This window comes from Miniopterus schreibersii, assembly GCF_964146895.1.
Source record: "Miniopterus schreibersii genome assembly, chromosome: 2".
Classification (NCBI taxonomy): Eukaryota; Metazoa; Chordata; class Mammalia; order Chiroptera; family Miniopteridae; genus Miniopterus; species Miniopterus schreibersii.
The window spans coordinates 141821288-141840494 of NC_138102.1; the positions used below are offsets into that span (position 1 = coordinate 141821288).

Consider the following 19207-nt stretch of genomic DNA (forward strand, 5'->3'; position numbering starts at 1 on the left):
GCCAGGCACTCTCCTGAGGAGTTTACATACATTATCTCTGACTTAATCCTTACCACAACCCTGTGAGTTAGGTATTAGTTTACCCCCACTTTATAGATGAGGAAATTGAGGCTTAGAGAGATTAAGTAATTTGTCCAAGGGTCACACAGCCACTATTGATAAAAACTATTACTTTTCCAGAAATTACTGTGTGCAGAGACTGCTAAGCTTTTTCCATGATTATTTATTGACCTATTAATCCTTCTAACAACCCTAGGAGGTAGGTGCTATTCTTACTAGAAGAGGCTGAACTGGGATTTGTGCCCAGGCCTGTTGCTGTGAATATCTGGTACTTAACAAGGGAGCCTTGTGTTTCCAGAGCTCTCCACAGAAAGTTTTGCAGACATTCATCCTCTGAGCTGTAGGATCATGTATGTGCCCAGGGGTGTAAGCTGAGGAACACCGAAGCTCAGCCCTGCCTGGAAGGTGTTGTCATAGAATCTTAGTATTTTTTATTAAACATGTGTAGATACAGAAGAATATTTATAAAATATGTCTAGGGTATAAGGAATAATAGTACTAGTAGCAGCTACCATCCACTTCAAGAAAACCCACTTTACTTTGAATCCCCGTGTGCCTCTATCCCCATATCTTTTTGTTGTTGTTGTTAATCCTCACTTGAGGATATTTTTCCCATTGCTTTTCAGAGATAATGGAAGGGAGGGAGGAAGAGGGAGAGACAGAGAGAGAAAGAGAGGAACAGCAATGTGAGAGAGACACATGGATTGGTTGCCTCCCACATGCGCCTCAACCAGGGTTGGGGATCGAACCTGCAACCCAAGTATGTGCTCTTGACAGGAAATCGAACCTGCAGCCCTGTGGTGTGGAGGCTGACGCTCTGACCAGAGCCACACTGGCCAGGGCTATTCCCATATCTTTCCTCCTTCTTCAGAAACTTTGGTTTCATTATACCTTTAGTTTTCTTTATAGCTTTACCACATATTCATTTTTGTATTCACAAACAATATTTTGTATTCACTTTTGTTTTCATAAACAATGCATTGTTTAGTTTTACATGCTTTACAATTTTCTGTAAATGGAATCACACTGTATGTATCCTTCTGCAACTTGTTCTCACTCAGCATTACATTCCCGCTGTTGCATGTAGACATGGTTCATTCTTGGTCACTGCTGTAGAGTACTTCATAATAAGGATATATTTCACACTCTATTCATTCTACTGCTAATGGGCATTTGAATGGTTCCTATTTTTGCCATTTTAGTTAGTGCTACTAGAAACATTCTGATACATGCCTCCTGGCTCATGTGCACTGGAGTTTGTCTGGAATATAAAACTAGGAGTGGAATTGCGGCATCATAGGATGTATACGTTTTAGATTTTACTTGATAATGCCAAAGTGTCTCCCAAAGTGCTTATTTCTGTTAAATCTCTGCATTTAGAGTTTTAGTGTTCTATTTATTCTAGATCCACCAATGTCAGAATCTTAGGGCAGGAAAGAAACACTTGATTCCAGTCTCCTCATTTTATGGATGGTGGAAATTTAGGAGGAAAGCTAAGTGACTGGATAAGGTGATGTCACCATTCAGCAACAGAGCCTAGTCTTGAACCCCAAACCCCTGACTCCCTCTCCATCCCTGCCTTGGCTTATTTCTCTCCCTCATTCCCTCCCTTCTCAGGCTGAGACCCCGAGGTGTGGCCACCACGACATATCAAGCTATTTCCAGGCTCAGGCCCAGAACTCGAGTAACTCAGCCAGGGTCCCCATTAGTTCCAGAGGATGAGACTTCTCCGCAGACGCCACATGCCCCTGCGCCTGGCCATGGTGGGCAGTGCTTTTGTACTCTTTCTCTTCATCCTGCAGAGGGATGTAAGCAGCAGAGAACAGGCCACAGAGAAACCGTGGCTGAAATCCTTGGTGAGCCAGAAGGATCACGTCCTGGACCTCATGATGGGGGCCATGAACAACCTTAAGGATTCGATGCCCAAGCTCCAGATCAGGGCTCCAGAGCCCCAGGAGACACTGGTCTCCACAAACAAGTCCTGCCTCCCTGGGTTCTATACCCCAGCTGAGCTGAAGCCCTTCTGGGAACGGCCACCACAGGATCCCAGCAGCCCTGGGGCAGATGGGAAAGCATTTCAGAAGAATAATTGGACTCCCCTGGAGACCCAGGAAAAGGAAGAGGGCTATAAGAAGCACTGCTTCAATGCCTTTGCCAGTGACCGGATCTCCCTACAGAGGGCCCTGGGGCCAGACACTCGACCCCCTGAGTAAGTAGCACCCAGAGTCATGGGGTGAGGCCTGGGCTCTGCCAAAGGTATGGTTGGTATGGCCATGGCCTTGGGCCAAGTGCCAGGTAAAGAGCTGATGGGGATTTTAGCATATGGACAAGGATTTCCTCTATACCCTCACTCCTTTTCTTGACCAACTGCCCTTATCCCAGGAGTGGGGATTCAAGAGAATTCTGGTCAGGCCAGAAGCCTAGGGAGACCTGTGAGAGTAAAAACACAATTATGAAGGTGACAGGATACAGAAAAAAGAACTCAGGGCCTGGGACCAGGGCCTGGCATAGGAGTGACTGAGAGGGACTGATGCCAGGCCACTGATTCGGTGGCCTTGCCCTGTGCTGAAGCTTGCCCCAGAGACTATGGAACGCTGCTGCTGAGCTGCTGGGAAAGGGACATTTCCTGACAGCGGCCCTGGTGATCAGGACTATCCCCACACCTTCTGATTTCCTTCCTCCAATGAAGATGCATAGGCCCATGAATTCATTCCACCCTTTATTTGAAGCTGTTTATACTTTCAATCCTGGGCAGTGAACCAGCACTTAGATCTTTGAGCCGTAAGCCACCTCACCCTAATGTGGTCATGGCTGTGTTCACACTGTCCTCAAGTCAAAGATTTTGTGTCTTTCTCATTTAGACTTGTCTTTCCCAACTCAAAGTTATACCCTTTCTGGCCTTTTGTCACGTGGCAGCCCCTGTCCCCAAATTCATGATTCTTTAGGGTTGTGAACCTAAGTTCCTCAAAATTGACCAAGTATTATAGTCCTAGAAGTTGGAGCCACTCGGAATTGTCATGAACTTCTCAGCAGGGAAGGGTATTGGGCCATAAGGGCAGCCAGAGGAGGAAGTTTGGGTGTCTCTCCTGGAGGCTCCATGAGAAATCTTCGTGGCCAGCAGAGGGGATAAGAAAGGGTGTTAGGCCACAGGATTCCTTGAGATCCAGGATTCACACATTCCCACCGCCACCCGAGATGGAGTGTCAAGAGGGCAGCAGCATGATCAATGCCACAGAGTGGTTGGAGTAGATGAGGGTAGAGAAAAGGTCACAGGAAATTGATTGTGATAGTAGTGTCCAACTACAAGGAATTAATGAGGAAATGGATTAGAGAACTGTAAAGTATAACACGAAGAGTATGAAAATTGTAGTCACTTTTCTCAGATGTCAGATTTGCCCTTTATTACTTCCCCTCTGGGACCTCTGGATTGGATTACACTTTATGCAGCACACATATTACTGAGGAAGAGAGTCAGCCCTGGGTACTCCTAGAGCATATGAAAGAAGTGAGAAGGGGAGCAGGGAGGAGCCCTCAGTATCACAGCTGGGACACTGAGCCAGCTCTGGGGCAAACGGATTTTGGAGTAGGTTGGTTAGGACCTGTGCAGAGGTTCAGAGTAGGTGGAAAATACAGTGTAAGCTGGGAACAGGGAGCAGCTATTCCCAACTGCAACAGGGAATGTAGGCTAGTGGTTCCTAGGAGCAGTAGGTGGTTATGGTAATCTGTGCACAGAGCCCTCCTTACCCCTGGAACTCTGAGGGACCTGGAGAGCTGAATCTACACTTTCATTCTTCCAGATGTGTTGACCAGAAGTTTCGGCGCTGCCCGCCACTGCCCACCACCAGCATCATCATTGTATTTCACAATGAGGCCTGGTCCACGCTGCTGAGAACAGTGTACAGTGTCCTACACACCACCCCTGCCATCCTGCTGAAGGAGATCATACTGGTGGATGATGCCAGCACTGAGGGTAAGGTTAGAGATGGCCCTGAGGAGAGGGTATTCTGGGAAGGAGGGCAGGTTCTCTTGAGGGAGCAGGCACCCTCACTGCCTGCTCCCTAGCATCACAGCTCATCATAAAGGCCAGGAGCAGGGAGAAGGCAGGTGAGGAACAGGAAGGTAGGGGAGAGCAGGCAAGAAGACCACATTCCTAGAGCATGGACTTCATCCCCACTTCACCCAAAGGGCTCCAAAAGCTTAGGAGTTGTTGCTTTTAAGACTCCCTTAGAGCTCTGAAGCCCAACCCCAAATCAGAAATGCTGGGAGAGATCAAGGCAGAGGGTGGGGATGGGCCTTCCCTCTGTTTTCTACCTGCTAGACCACTCTTTTGCTCCTGAAAGTTTCCACCTCAAAAGCCCTCTTTGCTGTAGTTCATAATAGGCAAGTGAGTTGCTCATCAAACTTCCACCCACACCTTTTAAAGTAATTCCACAAACATCTACAGAGTATTCTGTGCCTGACACTGACTTAGGCATAGGGGATACCATGACAAATAACAAATGAGATGGATCTTGCCCTAAAAAAGCTAACGACCCTCATGGGTCAGATGGCCCCTTACAACACCAATCACAGCAGTGTGGCCCATAATACACCCCTAATAGATGTGAAAGGGCATGGACTTGAGAGGCCAACACCCAGGAATTCAAATCCCAATCTGCCTCTTCCTGTTGGACCTTGGGCAAGATACTTAGCATCTCTGAACCTCAATTTCCTTTTAAAAATGAAGACAGTTGACTCCCTCACAAGGAGGGATCAGAGACAGGTGATAAATGAGATAATTCATGTGACACAGTACTTAGATGGAGCACTATAAGCACTATAAGCATTGGCTCCAGTTTAGTCTTTGTATGGGCACAATGCACTCTGGGAGCACGTAGCCAGGAGATGTTATTTCTCTGTAGTGTGGCTGGGGCAGTCCACAGTGGAGGCCAGATTGGAGCTGGGCCTTAAAGCATGAGTGTCTAGGGAAAGAAGAGGCCTTGAAGGGCATTCCCAGAAGAGAAAATGGCATAGACATAGTCCTAGAGGCATAGGTATATTTGTGAAAAATTGAGAGGTTTCATATGGCTGAAGCTTAGGTTTGTTTTAGGAAATGACACTAAAAAGATGTTGAATTGAAATTCATGCCATGCTAAAGAGTATTTGGGGGGGAAATTAGGAGTCATTGAAGATGTTTAAGGTGGAAAGTGACCTTGTCTCAGAAGGATGGCAAGTGGTAGGAGGGTAATTGTCAGGAAGAGAGGCAGAGGATCCGGAGTCTGGAAAGGAAGTTCTTAAGACCACCTGAGAGTTGATGACAGGGCCAGAACTAGGAAGGAAGCTGAGAGACTGATGCATCATCATTAGGCTGGGAGTTTCCAGAAGCTGAACCCTCCTCCTAGGTGGCACATGGTATCTAGGACTCTCCCAGGTTGGCTTCCTGTGCCCATGTTCCTATATCTAGCACACAAACTGACACCACACTTCCCAGAGTATTCCTTGGGGCCACTCCAATAGAGCTGCTGCTTCTCCTGACCTTCCCCCAGCCTTCCTCCTGCCTTGTAGATTAGAGTTGATGCTAAAAGGATGAATAAGGCTGGGGAAGACAGTGGAAAGAGGAGCTGAGTGTGAGTACTGGTGGGTCTCTTTCTTTGGGGAGTTCACATTTCCCCACATAGGACAGACACCTAGCAGCACTTAGAAAGCAAAGGTAAACAGGTATCAAGGATGTAGTGAGAGAGTCTGGTGGGCAAGAAGCATAATATTAGGCTTCTGGAAAGGGAGAGGCAAAGTTTGGCAAAGATGGGAGGGGCTTGGGAGTGCCCCTTAGTAGCAATAGAATGGTTGTATGCAATGGGGAGCAGGTGTATCAGTTGCCCTTCCTCTCAAACTGGGCTCTCTGGTACCCCTTCTCCCCCAAACCTATGCTACCCATTCTTCAGATGTTTCTTCCCTTGAATCACATAGGGTGGGAGTTCTAAACTATTTCTACTCCTCACCCGGAATTTTTTGAGTCCATAAGGTACAAGTGCCCAGTTGGGCAACTCCTCTGACCAGGCTAGAAAAGTGACATAATGCCAGGCTGGCACGGGCAGCATCTAAAGGGCACAGCAGCCTTTGCCTAGTAGGGTGGAATTTGCAGTGGCCACAACAGCCCCTCCAAAGTCCCTGGCCCTAGCAGGCTTTCTCTCTCGTTGTCTCCTGGACTCTCTCTTAGGGCCAATTCCAGCATCTCGGAATCACCTGCCTGAAAACCCTAAACCCATCCTTCTTAGTTTTCTGGGTCCTGGCCTCCTTTGAGAATCTGTTCAAAGCTTTACTCCACTCCCTAAAATAGAGCAGAATTGCTGCAACACTGTGCACACACCCACATTTCTGCATCTAATGCCAGGGAGTTTGTGGACCCTAGGACAGACAACCGCACTATGCAGGCTTTCAGACTTGGGAGATTCTCTCAGCAGTGTTCAGTTCAGCGGGGAAAAGAACAGAACTCATAGCCATGGTCAGACGTCTCTGCAGTCCACAGCCAGATAAAAATTTTCCACACATTTGACAGTATTATCAGATTAGCTGGCTCTCATTGCACACACACAGAGCAGAGCTGTGTCTCTGCTGAAATACAATGTCCATGCTCTCTGTCATCCTATCCAGGTACTTGGCAGTCCTCTGTGACTGCAAGTACACAACAGACTTTGGGTGCTTGGGTTGGGGGAAGGATGCCCAGTGGCAGGCTGGGGAACTTTTTCTTACCTACCTCAGAGTCTAAACCCTGGGCACAGATTTTATTCCTGTGTGGCCAGGTATACTCCTGGTCTGGCACACTCCACAAGCTTATGAAAACTGGCCCCCAGGCCCATCGGTCTGTTGTGCCCCACACAGGTCGGCTCCATGTCAAAAGCCCTGCCCTGCCGGGGGGGGGGGGGGGGGGGGGAGACAGCCTAGTCCTCCCTCCTGTGGGACTTTGCTAGGTAGATGGGAGGACATCAGACACATTCCCAGGACCTGGTATTGCTGAGAAGTGAACGGGATCCTCAGTGAGTAAGTTCCTTATGGAGAGAGGAGGAAGGAGGTGGGGTTGGCCAGGAAGTGGCGCTGTGGAAGGGAAGGTAGAGGGATCTGTAGGAGAAGGGGCTACCCTGAAGTCAGGAAATGCACTGTATGCAACCCAGGGGAGAGACTTTTGGGGAGTGCTTTGGGTTAGTTTAGATTTGTTTATCCAGTCATCCGTCCATGGACATTGGGTTGTTTCCACATTTTGGCTACTGTGAATAATGATGCCATCAACATCAGCACACAAATATCTGAGTCTCTGCTTTCACTTCTTTTGGGTATATACCCAAAAGTGGAATTGCTGGACCATGTGGTAATTCTATGTTTAATTTTTTGAGGAACCACCATACTGTTTGGATTTGTTTTGTTGTTGTTTTGTTTTATTTTGAATCCTCACCTGAGGATATGTTTTTATTGATTTTTATAGAGAGAGGAAAGGAGAGAGAGAGAGGAACATCAATGTGAAAGAGAAACATCAACCCATTGCCTCCTGTACACACCCCAACTGGGAATGGAACCGGCAACCTTTTGGTGTATGGACAACACTCCAACCAACTGATTCACCCAGCCAGGGCTGGATTTGTTTTTAAGTGCAATTTTAAACCACTATACTCACATGGTCTGATTTAGTTTTATACAATAACTCAGCTGCCCACTGTGGCCGCTATTTCAAGAGTAGATTGGGCCCGGCCGGGTGTGGCTCAGCGGTTGAGCGTTGACCTAGGATCCAGGCGATCGGGGTTCAATTCCCGGTCAGGGCACATGCCTGGGTTGCGGGCTCGATCAATGACTCTCTCATCATTGATGTTTCTATCTCTCTCTCCCTCTCCTTTCTTCTCTCTGAAATCAATAAAGATATATTTTTTAAAAAAAAGAAAAAGAAAAAGAAAAAAAAAAGAGTAGATTGGGAAGAATGATGTCGAGTAGAGGCCAGGAGACCAGTTAATACATGACTGCTGGAGTGACAGTGGGGACCAAGAGAGAGAACTGGTAGTACTTGCTGATGGACTATCTGTAAAGGATGAGGAAAGGGGAGAAGCCAGCATGATTCCTAGGTTAGAGCAGCTGGAGGGATGCAAGTACCGCATACTGACATGGGGATCATGGGGGTGGGGTACAGCTTGGGAGGAAATCTGGAGTTCTCTTTAGGGAATGTTTGGTTTGTGGTTCTGTTAGACATTTAAGTGAAGATGGCAAGGCCAGGAAAGAAGACCTAGGAGCATCTGCATATTGATGAGACTGAGTAAGGAATGTGTGTTGGAGGTCACGGGAGTTCTACAAACTCTGTCATGAGGAATGAAGCTGGGTTCGGATAGTGGAGCATTAAACTTAAATTAGGAAGCTGTTGTCTGGGGGACATAGATAGTATGGATGGGCTTGTCTGTTTCTCCATGCTCAGCTCTGCTATGCATAGCTCTGGAGCATATGTCCAGTGGGTCCAGAGGTGTTACAGGAAGACTATCAGGAGTTGTCTCACTCCCTCAGAAGGACCTGCACTCATACTTAGAATCCCCAGGTCCAGCCCAGCCACCTGAGCCTAGAAGGAAGGTGTGGGAGTAGGGCCTTATAGAGCTCAGACCCTCCTGAGGTTCACAGCTCAGTGCTTCTGTCTCTTACCACAAAACCCACTTCCTGTGATGTTTTGTCCCTGAGTTTATCTCCATCACCATGAACTTCCTGTGAGCACAGTTAAGTGAGTTCTCGCCCCCCCCCCCCCAGACATCAGTCACACTGAGAAGGTGAGGCTCTCAGTTGGAGTTCCTCCCTCCTTCCTGTTAGACCCAGCACTTAGGGCTACAGTTGGCTTATGAGTCTGGAAGCTCCTTGAAGGCAGGACCCAGATCTGGTCCCTCCCTGCCCAGGGTAGTGTCTAGCACCTGGGCAGTGAGTTAGCAGGTGTTTGCTAAGTGAGTACTGTGCCTAAGCTGCCAAATGAGGCCAATTTTGACTGATAAACATTAGGGACAATACTCCCTATTTCATAGCGTTTTAATCTCATAGAGAATGTTAAATAAGAAAGTCAACATGAAAACACCTAGTTCAATGACTGGCACATAGTAGGTACTCAAGTATTTGGGCATAGTGTGTGTGTGTGTGAGGGGCGGGGGGGATAGAGAGAGAGAACATCCCCACCCCAAATTGATTTCAGGCCCCACAGTCTGTATAGCACTGTGCTCGAAGCAAGGTCTGAGCACTGGGCTGATCCCACAGCTCAAAAGAGAAAGGACACAATCATCTGTCATACCTGCCCTCCACTTCCACTTCTAAAACTACAGGCAACTCCATCCTGCACAGTCAGGAACAGAACAGGGGCATGGGTAAACCAGCACCACAGCTAATAAAACATAAGCAAAATTTGGAATATGTTTCCAGATGGATTGCCTCAGAATAGAGCTTACCTTTAATGCTCAGGATTTCAGACTGAATAACAAGATTATGAAGTAAGCCTCAACTCAGAAGGAATGAAAAATCTCAGCAGAGATATCCCTGCCTTCAGAAAGCTTTCTCCATCCCCAAATTCAGGATGGTTGCCCAACGCCCACCCCTTCAGGCTCTCAGCCCTTCACTTCCTCTGGCAGGTCACTGATCATCCTAGGTGGCTGGGGTTACCACTATGCTTGGCCAATGGTAGGCACTCGGTACATGTCTTTAATTTAATTAAAAAGCAGCTCAGCATCTTTTCATTTCTTAAAAATTCCACATGCAGAAGACATAATAAAGGAGATTAGAGTAAGACTTCTCGCTGCTGGTCCAGCAAGTAAGCAATCAACATTTGTGTGTTCTACCTGGCAAACTTATTCTGAGGAGCCTGGGAAACAGGACATCAGACACTGAGAAATGACTGTCACAACTACTAGGTGTGGAAAGGAGAGGAGGCTGGAATCACGGCTCTGAAAGATGGTGGCTGAAAGGGTGCAGAGACCCAGAGGGACGACTGAGAGCCTTTGTTGGAAGTTTTACTTGATTTAGGCCAAAGAAACACAGCCCTGAGGTCCTGTCTCAGACATTAGAGAAGGTGCCTAGGTAAACAGGCACAGGATTCACCCTGCAGAGCCAGTGTCCTGGCAAAGTGGGCATGGGGTGGCAGGGTGTGCTTGGCCACTTGCAGGACTTCCTCCTATCTTCTTCCTCACCATCTGCTTCCATGGAATTGCTTAGTGTGGTTGGTGTGGGAGAGTTAAAAATTCAGGCCTGCTGGAAGCCTGAGAGCGCCAGGGCTTGGTGCCCATAGGGGATTTGGCTTGCAACAAAGTGGTGAGCTGACTACAATGACACTGTCCCTTCCAGAGTATCTAAAGGAACAACTGGAACAGTACGTGAAGCAACTGCAGATCGTGAGGGTGGTGCGGCAGGTGAAGCGGAAGGGGTTGATCACTGCCCGGCTGCTGGGAGCCAGCGTGGCACAGGCAGAGGTGCTTACCTTCCTGGATGCCCACTGTGAGTAAGAGTGCTGGCCTGGCACCCAGGAGGCTTGGGTGTAGTCTGGCCCACCCCCCTTCCTGGCAGGATGAAGAGCTGTGACCACAGCATCAACAGGCCCCTTCCTGCTCTGTTTCAGGAGTGAAGGAGGCTTCTTCTAGCTTCTCCAGCTTCTTCTAGCCCTCTCTTACCCCAATCCCAAGGATGTTTTATCAAGAGGCACACACAACCCTAAAACAGTTGGTCACCCCACAATTGCTGGGAGTGTGCTCTGGGGCCCCAGACATTTCTCTCTCCCCTGATCTGTACCTTGTTCTGAACTCAGCCCCTCAGAGAGGCCTCCCATTACCACTGGGAAATGATCTCTGTGGAGCTTTCCTGTAGGGTCACCTGAGCCAGGAAAGCCTTCTCCTTGCTCCAAACCAAAACACCTCCCACCATTGTCAGGAAAAAAATAACTTCCCTAAAAGCAGTGATATATACTGGGGAAAGCCTAGACCTGGAAGTCAGAAGACCTGGGTTTATATTCTGACTCTGCCACTAGCAAAGCCTCAGTTTCCTCATTTGTAAGATGGGAAGAGGATACCAACCTTACTCACCCACAGAATTATTACTCTGAGAGCCAAATAAAGTAATATATATGGTTCATTGAAAACCTCAAAGGGCTAGACAAATGAAAGGGATTATTCTACAACTGGAGCTGAAGCTTGAGATGCAGATATTCCTGGGAGAGAGGACTCTTGGGCAGGGAGGGCTGATTCACTGGATAGGCTTGGAATCCAAAGACACCCTTCCAGGGCCTTCCCTGTGCTTTTGGATCGTTTGAATTGACCATGTTACTCCCCTGAGACCTCCATTCTCCCCTCCAGAGCTACCTGCATCTTTGGGTGGGGGAGGGGTGGGGAGGAGGTTCTCAGGAGATCTCTCTGTGCTCTGTACAGCTGTGGAGCCTACCTTTGTTTCTCAGCCTATAGCTAGGAAGTGGACGGAGAGTTCTCTTGTCCTCCTGCATCTCCCCACTGGCCTGGGGCATGGGCTCAGCTGTGGTCAGGACCCTGACAGCTGTCTCCTGGTCTGGGCCTGCAGGTGAGTGCTTCCATGGCTGGCTGGAGCCCCTCCTAGCACGCATCACTGAGGATGAGACAGCAGTGGTGAGCCCAGACATCGTCACCATTGACCTTAACACTTTTGAGTTCTCCAAGCCCGTCCAGAAGGGCAGAGTCCACAGCCGTGGCAACTTTGACTGGAGCTTGACCTTCGGCTGGGAGACTCTACCTCCACATGAAAGGCAGAGGCGCAAGGATGAGACCTACCCAATCAAGTAAGGACCATAGCCTGGTGAGCCCCCAACCTGGCCTATATGGTCCCAGACTCACCCAGTCCTAGGGACCTATGCCATCTCAGGTCAACACAAGCACCTGACATATTTTATTTAATTCTCATACCCTATGATTAGCCTGTTTTATAGGTGAGAACACTGAGGTTCCTAGTTATAAACAATTAGCCTCAGATTATGCAGCTAACAAAGGTGGAACAGGGATACCCATCCTGGCCTGGCTGACCCAACACCTATGTTGCCAACCATGGTACTAGACTGCTCTTATCTGCCACTTACTGTGTGCCAGGCACTGGACTAAGGGCTTTACACACTTTGTGTCATCTATTCCTCCCTACTTGTAGAAGGCCATGACTGGTGCTTGCAGAGGTGCCGAGAGATAGTGGGTAGTGGCCATCATTGAATAGCCGTTGTAACAAGAGGGGGTGGCATGTGCTCCCAGGTCATTCTCTTTGAAAAGACTGAAAACATATTAAAAGAATATAGACAAGTGTTCTGCAGTTTGCAGTTTGTTGCAGTTGTCCTGAACTTTTTCGGTAAAGGGCCAAATAGTAAATATTTCAGGTTTGCCAGCTACATACAGTCTGTTGCATAATACTCCTTGTTTGTGTTTCTTTTAAGCAATCCTTTAAAAATGTAAAAACCATTCTTTGCCCCAGAGCCTTATATAAAGCCAGGCCACATTTGGCCCCTGGGCCATGATTTGCCAACCCTGTGAATGCCTCAAAGTTTACCCATTGTTTAATGCCCACCTGAGCTAATCTTCTCCTCATATACCTACCCTGTCCTTCCCCTCTGATTGTCTGTGGTGTTGTTAGAGACCACAAGTTTATTTTAATCCTCACCTGAGGATATGTTTTTATTGATTTTTAGAGAGAGAGGAAGGGAGAGAGAGAAACATCGATTGGTTGCCTCCTGTACACACCTGACCAGGGATGAAACCCGAAACCTAGTTATATGCCCTGATTGGGAATCGAACCCACAAGCTTTTGGTGTAGGGGAAGATACTCCAACCATCTGAGCCTACCTAGCCAGGACAACCACAAGTTTATTTTAACAGATGTCTCAGCCAAACTGAGTTGGGGAGTGACTTTTAGAGTATACTGTGATTATCTGCCATTGTTTTCCCATACTGGCCATGAAACTCCAGGGTCAACTGAATATATACCTGGGATGGAGGGAAGCAGAGGTACAGGATACAGTGAGCAGAGATAAGAGGGAAAGCTTGAAAGGAAGAGAGTGCTGGAGTTCTTCCCCCTCTACATGCCCAAATCCTAAGAGATGCTGCCTCAGTGGAGAGGGCTCAGGTGGGTGCCACAGGAAGTAATCCCATGGATGCTGAACAGCCAGCCACTCTGTCTCCATTAGAAGGAAGAGGAACAGCAACAGAAAGGGAAGAGGTAAAAGAGAAGGCAGGAGAGAGAAAAGAAATTAAAACTCCCTATTGACCGGCTGCCTGTTTCATAGCTTTCTTTTGTTTGGTGTAGACAGCAATAAAGCCCCCCTCCCCGAAGCTGGGGGCAGTGCACACAGTGGCACAGTCAGGGACAGGGCACCTAGCCACCGCCCATCACTGACATCTCTGGCTCCAATGTCCAGCTGGAAGATAAAGCTCCAGTGTTTGAGGAATGAAATTGCTCCCTGGTGGCAAGCATGGATTGCCCTCAGAACTATGCATAGTACCCCACCAGGAGGCCTGCAGGCCATACGCTCTTGTCCTCTACTCTGAAAGCTAACAGGAGGAGGCTGAGAGGAGAGGTAAAAGACCCAGAGGATCCTAAGAAGTAGGCCAGGAAATACAGGATGTTGCCTGTTGGTTGTGAGTCTGCTGTGAGTTTCCCAGAATAGGGTTTATCCTCAGAGGTAATTTGTTAGTGGCTTCTGGATCAGAGAGACCTCTCAAAGCCAAGTGACAGGCCCAAGTCAGGGAGACCCTCAAGAAGAAATAGGTTAGGACCTGGCTGGGTAGCTCAGTTGGTTAGAGCACTGTCCCAGTATACCAAGGTTTTGGGTTTGATCCCGGGTCAGGGCACATACAAGAAGCAACCAATGAACGCATAAATAAGTGGAACAACAAATTGATGTATGTCTGTCTCTCCCTCTCTCTGTCTCAAATCAATAAATAAAAAATTAAAAAGAAGAAGAGGAAGAAGAAGTAGGTGAGGTCCAAAGGGCTAATCTGGAGTTTCAGGACTCTGTGGGCCTTACTTGGGCTGGCTTAGAACTCCGGGGTCAGAACTGGTAACAGAAAGCCTGCGTGCGCATGAGGATTTCCCAATTAAAATTTCTTCCAGAAAGCAGCTGCAGGAGTCAACTTCAGGGCAACAAGAGCAGCCACAAGATTAACTCCAAGGTCAGGGTCCTGTGTAGTCAGTCCAATGAACACAGATTGAGCCCCTGCTGTGTATAAAGCACCTTGATCGGTCCTGGGCTACAAGAAGTAACAGAAGGGGGCAGCAAAGCGCTGTCCAAGATAGCCTGGCCAGACAGCTGCCAACACCTACCAATTAAATATCTGTAGTTGACCCCAGTCTCCCTTAGCCCCTACCCCCTCCTTCAACCCTTATTGCACCTCCCCTTCTGAGCAACCTGGTATCTAAATTCTAGGAATGAGATGTTTTTGTTAATTTATCTTCATATGAGTCTGTGCCTCCCTGCTTTTGTCTGAAAGCCAGAATATTTTTGTAACCTCCAAATGCTCCCTTTTGTGTAAATTGAGCTTGATGTTGTCTCATTTCCTATTCTGTTTCCAGGAGTTTCCTCTGTTCAAAGCAGCTGGCAGATTTTCCCCAAAGCTAGTTGCCCATGCAGTATTAAGCACTAGGGCTGGGCTCCTACTAACACTGGCTTTCTAGTCCCTCAAGGGCCAGGGACAAAGAGAATGGGGTCAGTTCAGTTCATAATATTCATCCATTCATGGTTTGAATCCTGTTTCCAAAAAACAAATTTCACATAGCTTCTGATAACCAAGTACCTACTATGCTCCAGGATCTTTGCTGCCAAAAAGCAAACAAATGATAGTAGCTTTACCCTTTGCTACTAGACTGAGCTCTCGTAGAATGTGATGTCTTTCGTAGCTCTATATGCCTAACGTGTAGCACAGGCCCTGGCGGCTGGTATTTAATACATCCTTCGTTGAATGAATGAATGGGTGCCTTCTAGAAGAGAGTAATGAGAATTACATCTTTCCTTGACCTGGTTCCTAGAAGGTAAAGGAGACTTAATAAAAGCTCAATAAACATTTGCTAACCGAACAAGTTAGCAAATCCCGGGAAAGGGGGTGGGAATGGGGTAGGAGGTGTTAACAGTGAGTCCTCAGCTTTCCACACCAGGCTGCCACTCCTCTCCCCTCCCCTAGAAGATGCACATGCTTCTCCCTCTGTCTCTCCAGATCCCCGACGTTTGCTGGTGGCCTCTTCTCCATCTCCAAGTCCTACTTTGAGCACATCGGTACCTATGATAATCAGATGGAGATCTGGGGAGGGGAGAACGTGGAAATGTCCTTCCGGGTGAGAGTGAAGAGGGCTTCGAGGGGGGAACCACAACATCCCGGGGACAGCCTGAGAACCTGTCTCTTAGGCAGCAGAGATATCACATCTGGAACTGAACTTAAAAGGTGGCTGTTTCCTGGCATGACTGCTTTTCCTCTGCTCCCCTCCCTGTCTCTGGCAGTAGGACTTTGGAAATCAGATTGGACAGCTTGAAACAAATTACTGGGCAGAACTCCTCAGAGACAAAGGATAATAGTGGTAATAGGAACTGGACATCTGGGGACTGTTGATATCTTTCGTGGTATCTGTGGAAAAGGATTAGACCCTAGTCAAGGGCTTAATGGTAAAGAACCCTGGAACAGGTCAGTAAGCAGTTGCTATCTTTTTTCTAGAAATATCAGGTTCCCCTTTCCAGGTCAGAGGACAGGTGCCCTGGTATTCTTTAGAGTTTCTCTACCCTATGTTCAGAAATCTCTTCATACTGTAGGAGAAGATGGTGCCCTAATTCTGGTAGACCCCACAATTCTGAGGAGTTCCAGGAATAAGGCAACTCAGGATTAGGTTAGGAAGAAAGGATTGCCTCTCCATGAAATCGACACAAATCCCCATGCCAGTGGAAGGGTAATTAATAATTAAATGAGCTCATTTGTGAAGTCACCGCTCACAGTGCCTGGCACATATTAAGCATATATTTAATACCTGCTGTTACTATGATTATGTATTTCTGTTGCTGCTATACTAAGATAAACTGTACCTCCTGATTTAAAACCTAAAAAGAGAAGACACAGGTGGGAGGCCTTAAACAGAAGGGTCACTAGCTCATTCACCATAACTCCTAGGGTTCTGATTCTAGGTTCATCCATGAGCCTCTGACCTCTGCTCAACTTCTCTCCTAGGAAACTAGTGTGCTAAAGGTCCAGGTGACTACCACCGGCCACCTGGTAGTTGACTATCCTTATGCTCTGATTTAGTCACAAGTCTATCTTGATTTGAGGAAGCTTGAGTTTCCAGTAACACTTGTGTGTGCTGATAAAATCACATTTTCAGGTCAAAAAGCCAAGTGACCAGAGCTCAAAAGTATACAGACACAAAGTTAGCCAAACTGTCTTTTCTCTACAGTGGGCCCTGATAAAACTTGGGGCATGGAAATTTTCTTAAATCAGAGTGAACCAATATCAGAGAGCTAGGGATTGTGTTCTCATGGCCTAAGAAGCCTGGTCAATGTCCTTTCCTCCAGGAGAGAAAGCAGCATTTCCTTGAGTTCTTGGACCTGAGGTCTGGCACTCTGGGAATGGAAGAGAGCTGCTTGTGGGGAGATTGTTGTGCCCAGCCCCTGAAGGCCCCATTTTGTATCCTCTTATGGCAGGTGTGGCAGTGTGGGGGCCAGCTGGAGATCATCCCCTGCTCTGTTGTAGGCCACGTGTTCCGTACCAAAAGCCCCCACACCTTTCCCAAGGGCACCAATGTCATTGCTCGCAACCAGGTGCGCCTGGCTGAGGTCTGGATGGATAGCTACAAGGAGATTTTCTACCGACGAAATCTGGAAGCAGCAAAGATGGCCCAAGAGGTAAGGGGAAATGGTGCTCAGGGGGTGTCTGGATGAACAGAAGTGCAGAATCCCAGACCCTGGTCAAGAGCTTAATGATATAGGCCCACCCATCTCTACCATCTGGTGCTTCCCCTTCCACCTTCGACCCTGTGAGCTATAGCCCAGGGAAGCTAGAGAATGAGGAGAGGAGTCTTTGTTGTCCCTGCCTAGAGAGCCCCAGCATCTTTTAGGAGGGGAGGGCAAAGAGATTTGGAGAAAGAACCTCTTCCAGGAGACTGGCTTTGCTCTGAGAGGCTCAGAATGGAGCTGGGAGAAAACTAACTGGGAAGTGACAGGAGATGAGGGAGTAAGGGGGCTACGGGTGGAGTTCCCAAAGCCAAGATGGGGCTTGAGATTGGATGTGAGTCTGGGTCAATAGCTCCAACAGGTCCTGAGCAGGAATGAGCCTGAGACCTGTTCTGGGAAAAAGTGACCCCAGGAACTCTGGACTACTTCAACCCAGACAAGAAGGTCAAGGCTGGTGGAATTGACCCTTAGGGGGCTGTCTTGGTTGACAGAAATCCTTTGGTGACATTTCGGAACGACTGCAGCTGAGGGAGCAACTACACTGTCATAACTTTTCCTGGTTCCTGCACAACATCTACCCAGAGTTGTTTGTTCCTGACCTGAAACCCACCCTCTATGGAGCTGTAAGTCTTAAGAACCAACTTCCTGCCCATCATCACAGAACCCCCAAGAGAAGTTCAGGACCACTTTCCCCACAGGCAGATTACAAAGGAGAATTGAATTTTACTCTCCACACTCCTTTATCCAGAAGGAGGACTTTGGGGCTTCTAGAGATAGCTAAATCCTTTTAAGAGGAAAACAACCCATAAACAGTGGCTCTCAAACACCTGCATCAGAATCATCAGGAAGGAGTGTTTAAAACACAGATTGCTGATTCAGTAGGACTGGGTAGAGCCTGAAAATTTGCATTTCTAACAAGTTCGTGGGTGATACTGATGTTCTGAAGAATCACATTTTGAGAGCCAACATTCATGAGGAAATTTCCATGTGCTGAGTGCTTCTCCCAGGGACCTGGTAGCCTAGGAGGTTGCCCAGCCTGCCCTGGTCCAGCCTCTGGGCTGTGCACCCCACTTTGCTATTAACTCCAGGCATTAATGAGCAGAGGGGAAAAATCAGAGGAGAAGTCCAGTCATGCAAATTTATTCCAGTTGGACCTGACACCGCGAACTAAAAAACTCCTGACTGTGTTATCCTGGTTTCTCTCTCTGCTCCCCATTCTGCAGATAAAGAACCTTGGCATCAATCAATGCCTGGATGTGGGTGAGAAGAACCATGGAGGGAAGCCCCTCATCATGTACGCCTGCCACGGCCTTGGCGGCAACCAGGTATATAGCCCAATCCTACTCGGGCAGGCACAAGAGAAGCCTGTCTCTGGGCATCTCTTTCCATAATGGGCCCCCTTTCTCCATTCAAAATAGTCTTTTCCTAAGGACAAAGGTGGGGGATATCCAGAGAGAGGAGGAGATACCATCCCTGCCCTCAGAAAGCTCCTAGTCTGAGGATGAATGCATGACACAGACAAGATCTGAAGTCTGAATTAGGGACATATAGAGAGCACTGGGCATCAGTTCTGGGTGCTAGAGAGGGATGGGGAGGAGGACTGTTCATCAGAAAAGGCTTGCTGGAGGATGCCAGTTGCTAAGTGATATTTTAGAGTAAATGTGGGGAATTTTTTAGCACTTTTCCTCACCTACATACAACTTCTATCTTCAGTGCCTCTTTTGCCCAGAAAATACCACTCTGATACTGCCACCCAAAAATGACCCCAAAACAACCACCTCCTGACATCACAGTCACCTGGCATCCTGAAAATTTACTCCATGCCCTACAACGGCCCAGCTCTTCCCTGGGGAGTTACTAGTAACCTCCCTGGCCCAAGTTCCTTAATCTACCCTGAATGCCCAGCGTTTGGTAAGGAAGAAGAACTTGAACCATAGCTGAAGCAAGGGAAGGATGGCTTTGGACACTGAACAGACTGAAAAGTCATTCTAAAGCAATTCCCTGTACCTGATTTTAGGTGGTACATTGGTGAACCTTTTTATTTTACTAGTAATCTATTAACAAAAGAAGAACTTGTGTATCAAACACATGACTTCACAGATAATGCTTAAAATGAAGCTAAGTTAAAATTTTAATTAAATAAAAAATATTAATTAACTGTTATTTCAGTATAACCCAGATATGGTTAAAAATTCCTGAAGGTGACACTTGAATTACTAAAGTCTTGTCACCCTCTCACTTGTCTCACCAGGAGGC

The 19207-nt window shown here is 47.6% G+C and overlaps 1 protein-coding gene across 1 annotated transcript in view; it reads left to right on the top strand.

Annotated features, from left to right (window-relative positions):
* Positions 1-19207, top strand: part of GALNT6 (polypeptide N-acetylgalactosaminyltransferase 6) — a 30623-nt gene that overhangs the window by 8322 nt on the left and 3094 nt on the right. The window contains exons 4-11 of the mRNA XM_081129273.1: positions 1678-2269; positions 3858-4030; positions 10378-10527; positions 11596-11830; positions 15237-15354; positions 16703-16903; positions 17443-17574; positions 18175-18276. Of these exons, the coding sequence (XP_080985399.1) occupies positions 1779-2269; positions 3858-4030; positions 10378-10527; positions 11596-11830; positions 15237-15354; positions 16703-16903; positions 17443-17574; positions 18175-18276 (1602 nt within the window). The 5' untranslated portion in view covers positions 1678-1778. The remainder of the gene's footprint in view (positions 1-1677; positions 2270-3857; positions 4031-10377; positions 10528-11595; positions 11831-15236; positions 15355-16702; positions 16904-17442; positions 17575-18174; positions 18277-19207) is intronic.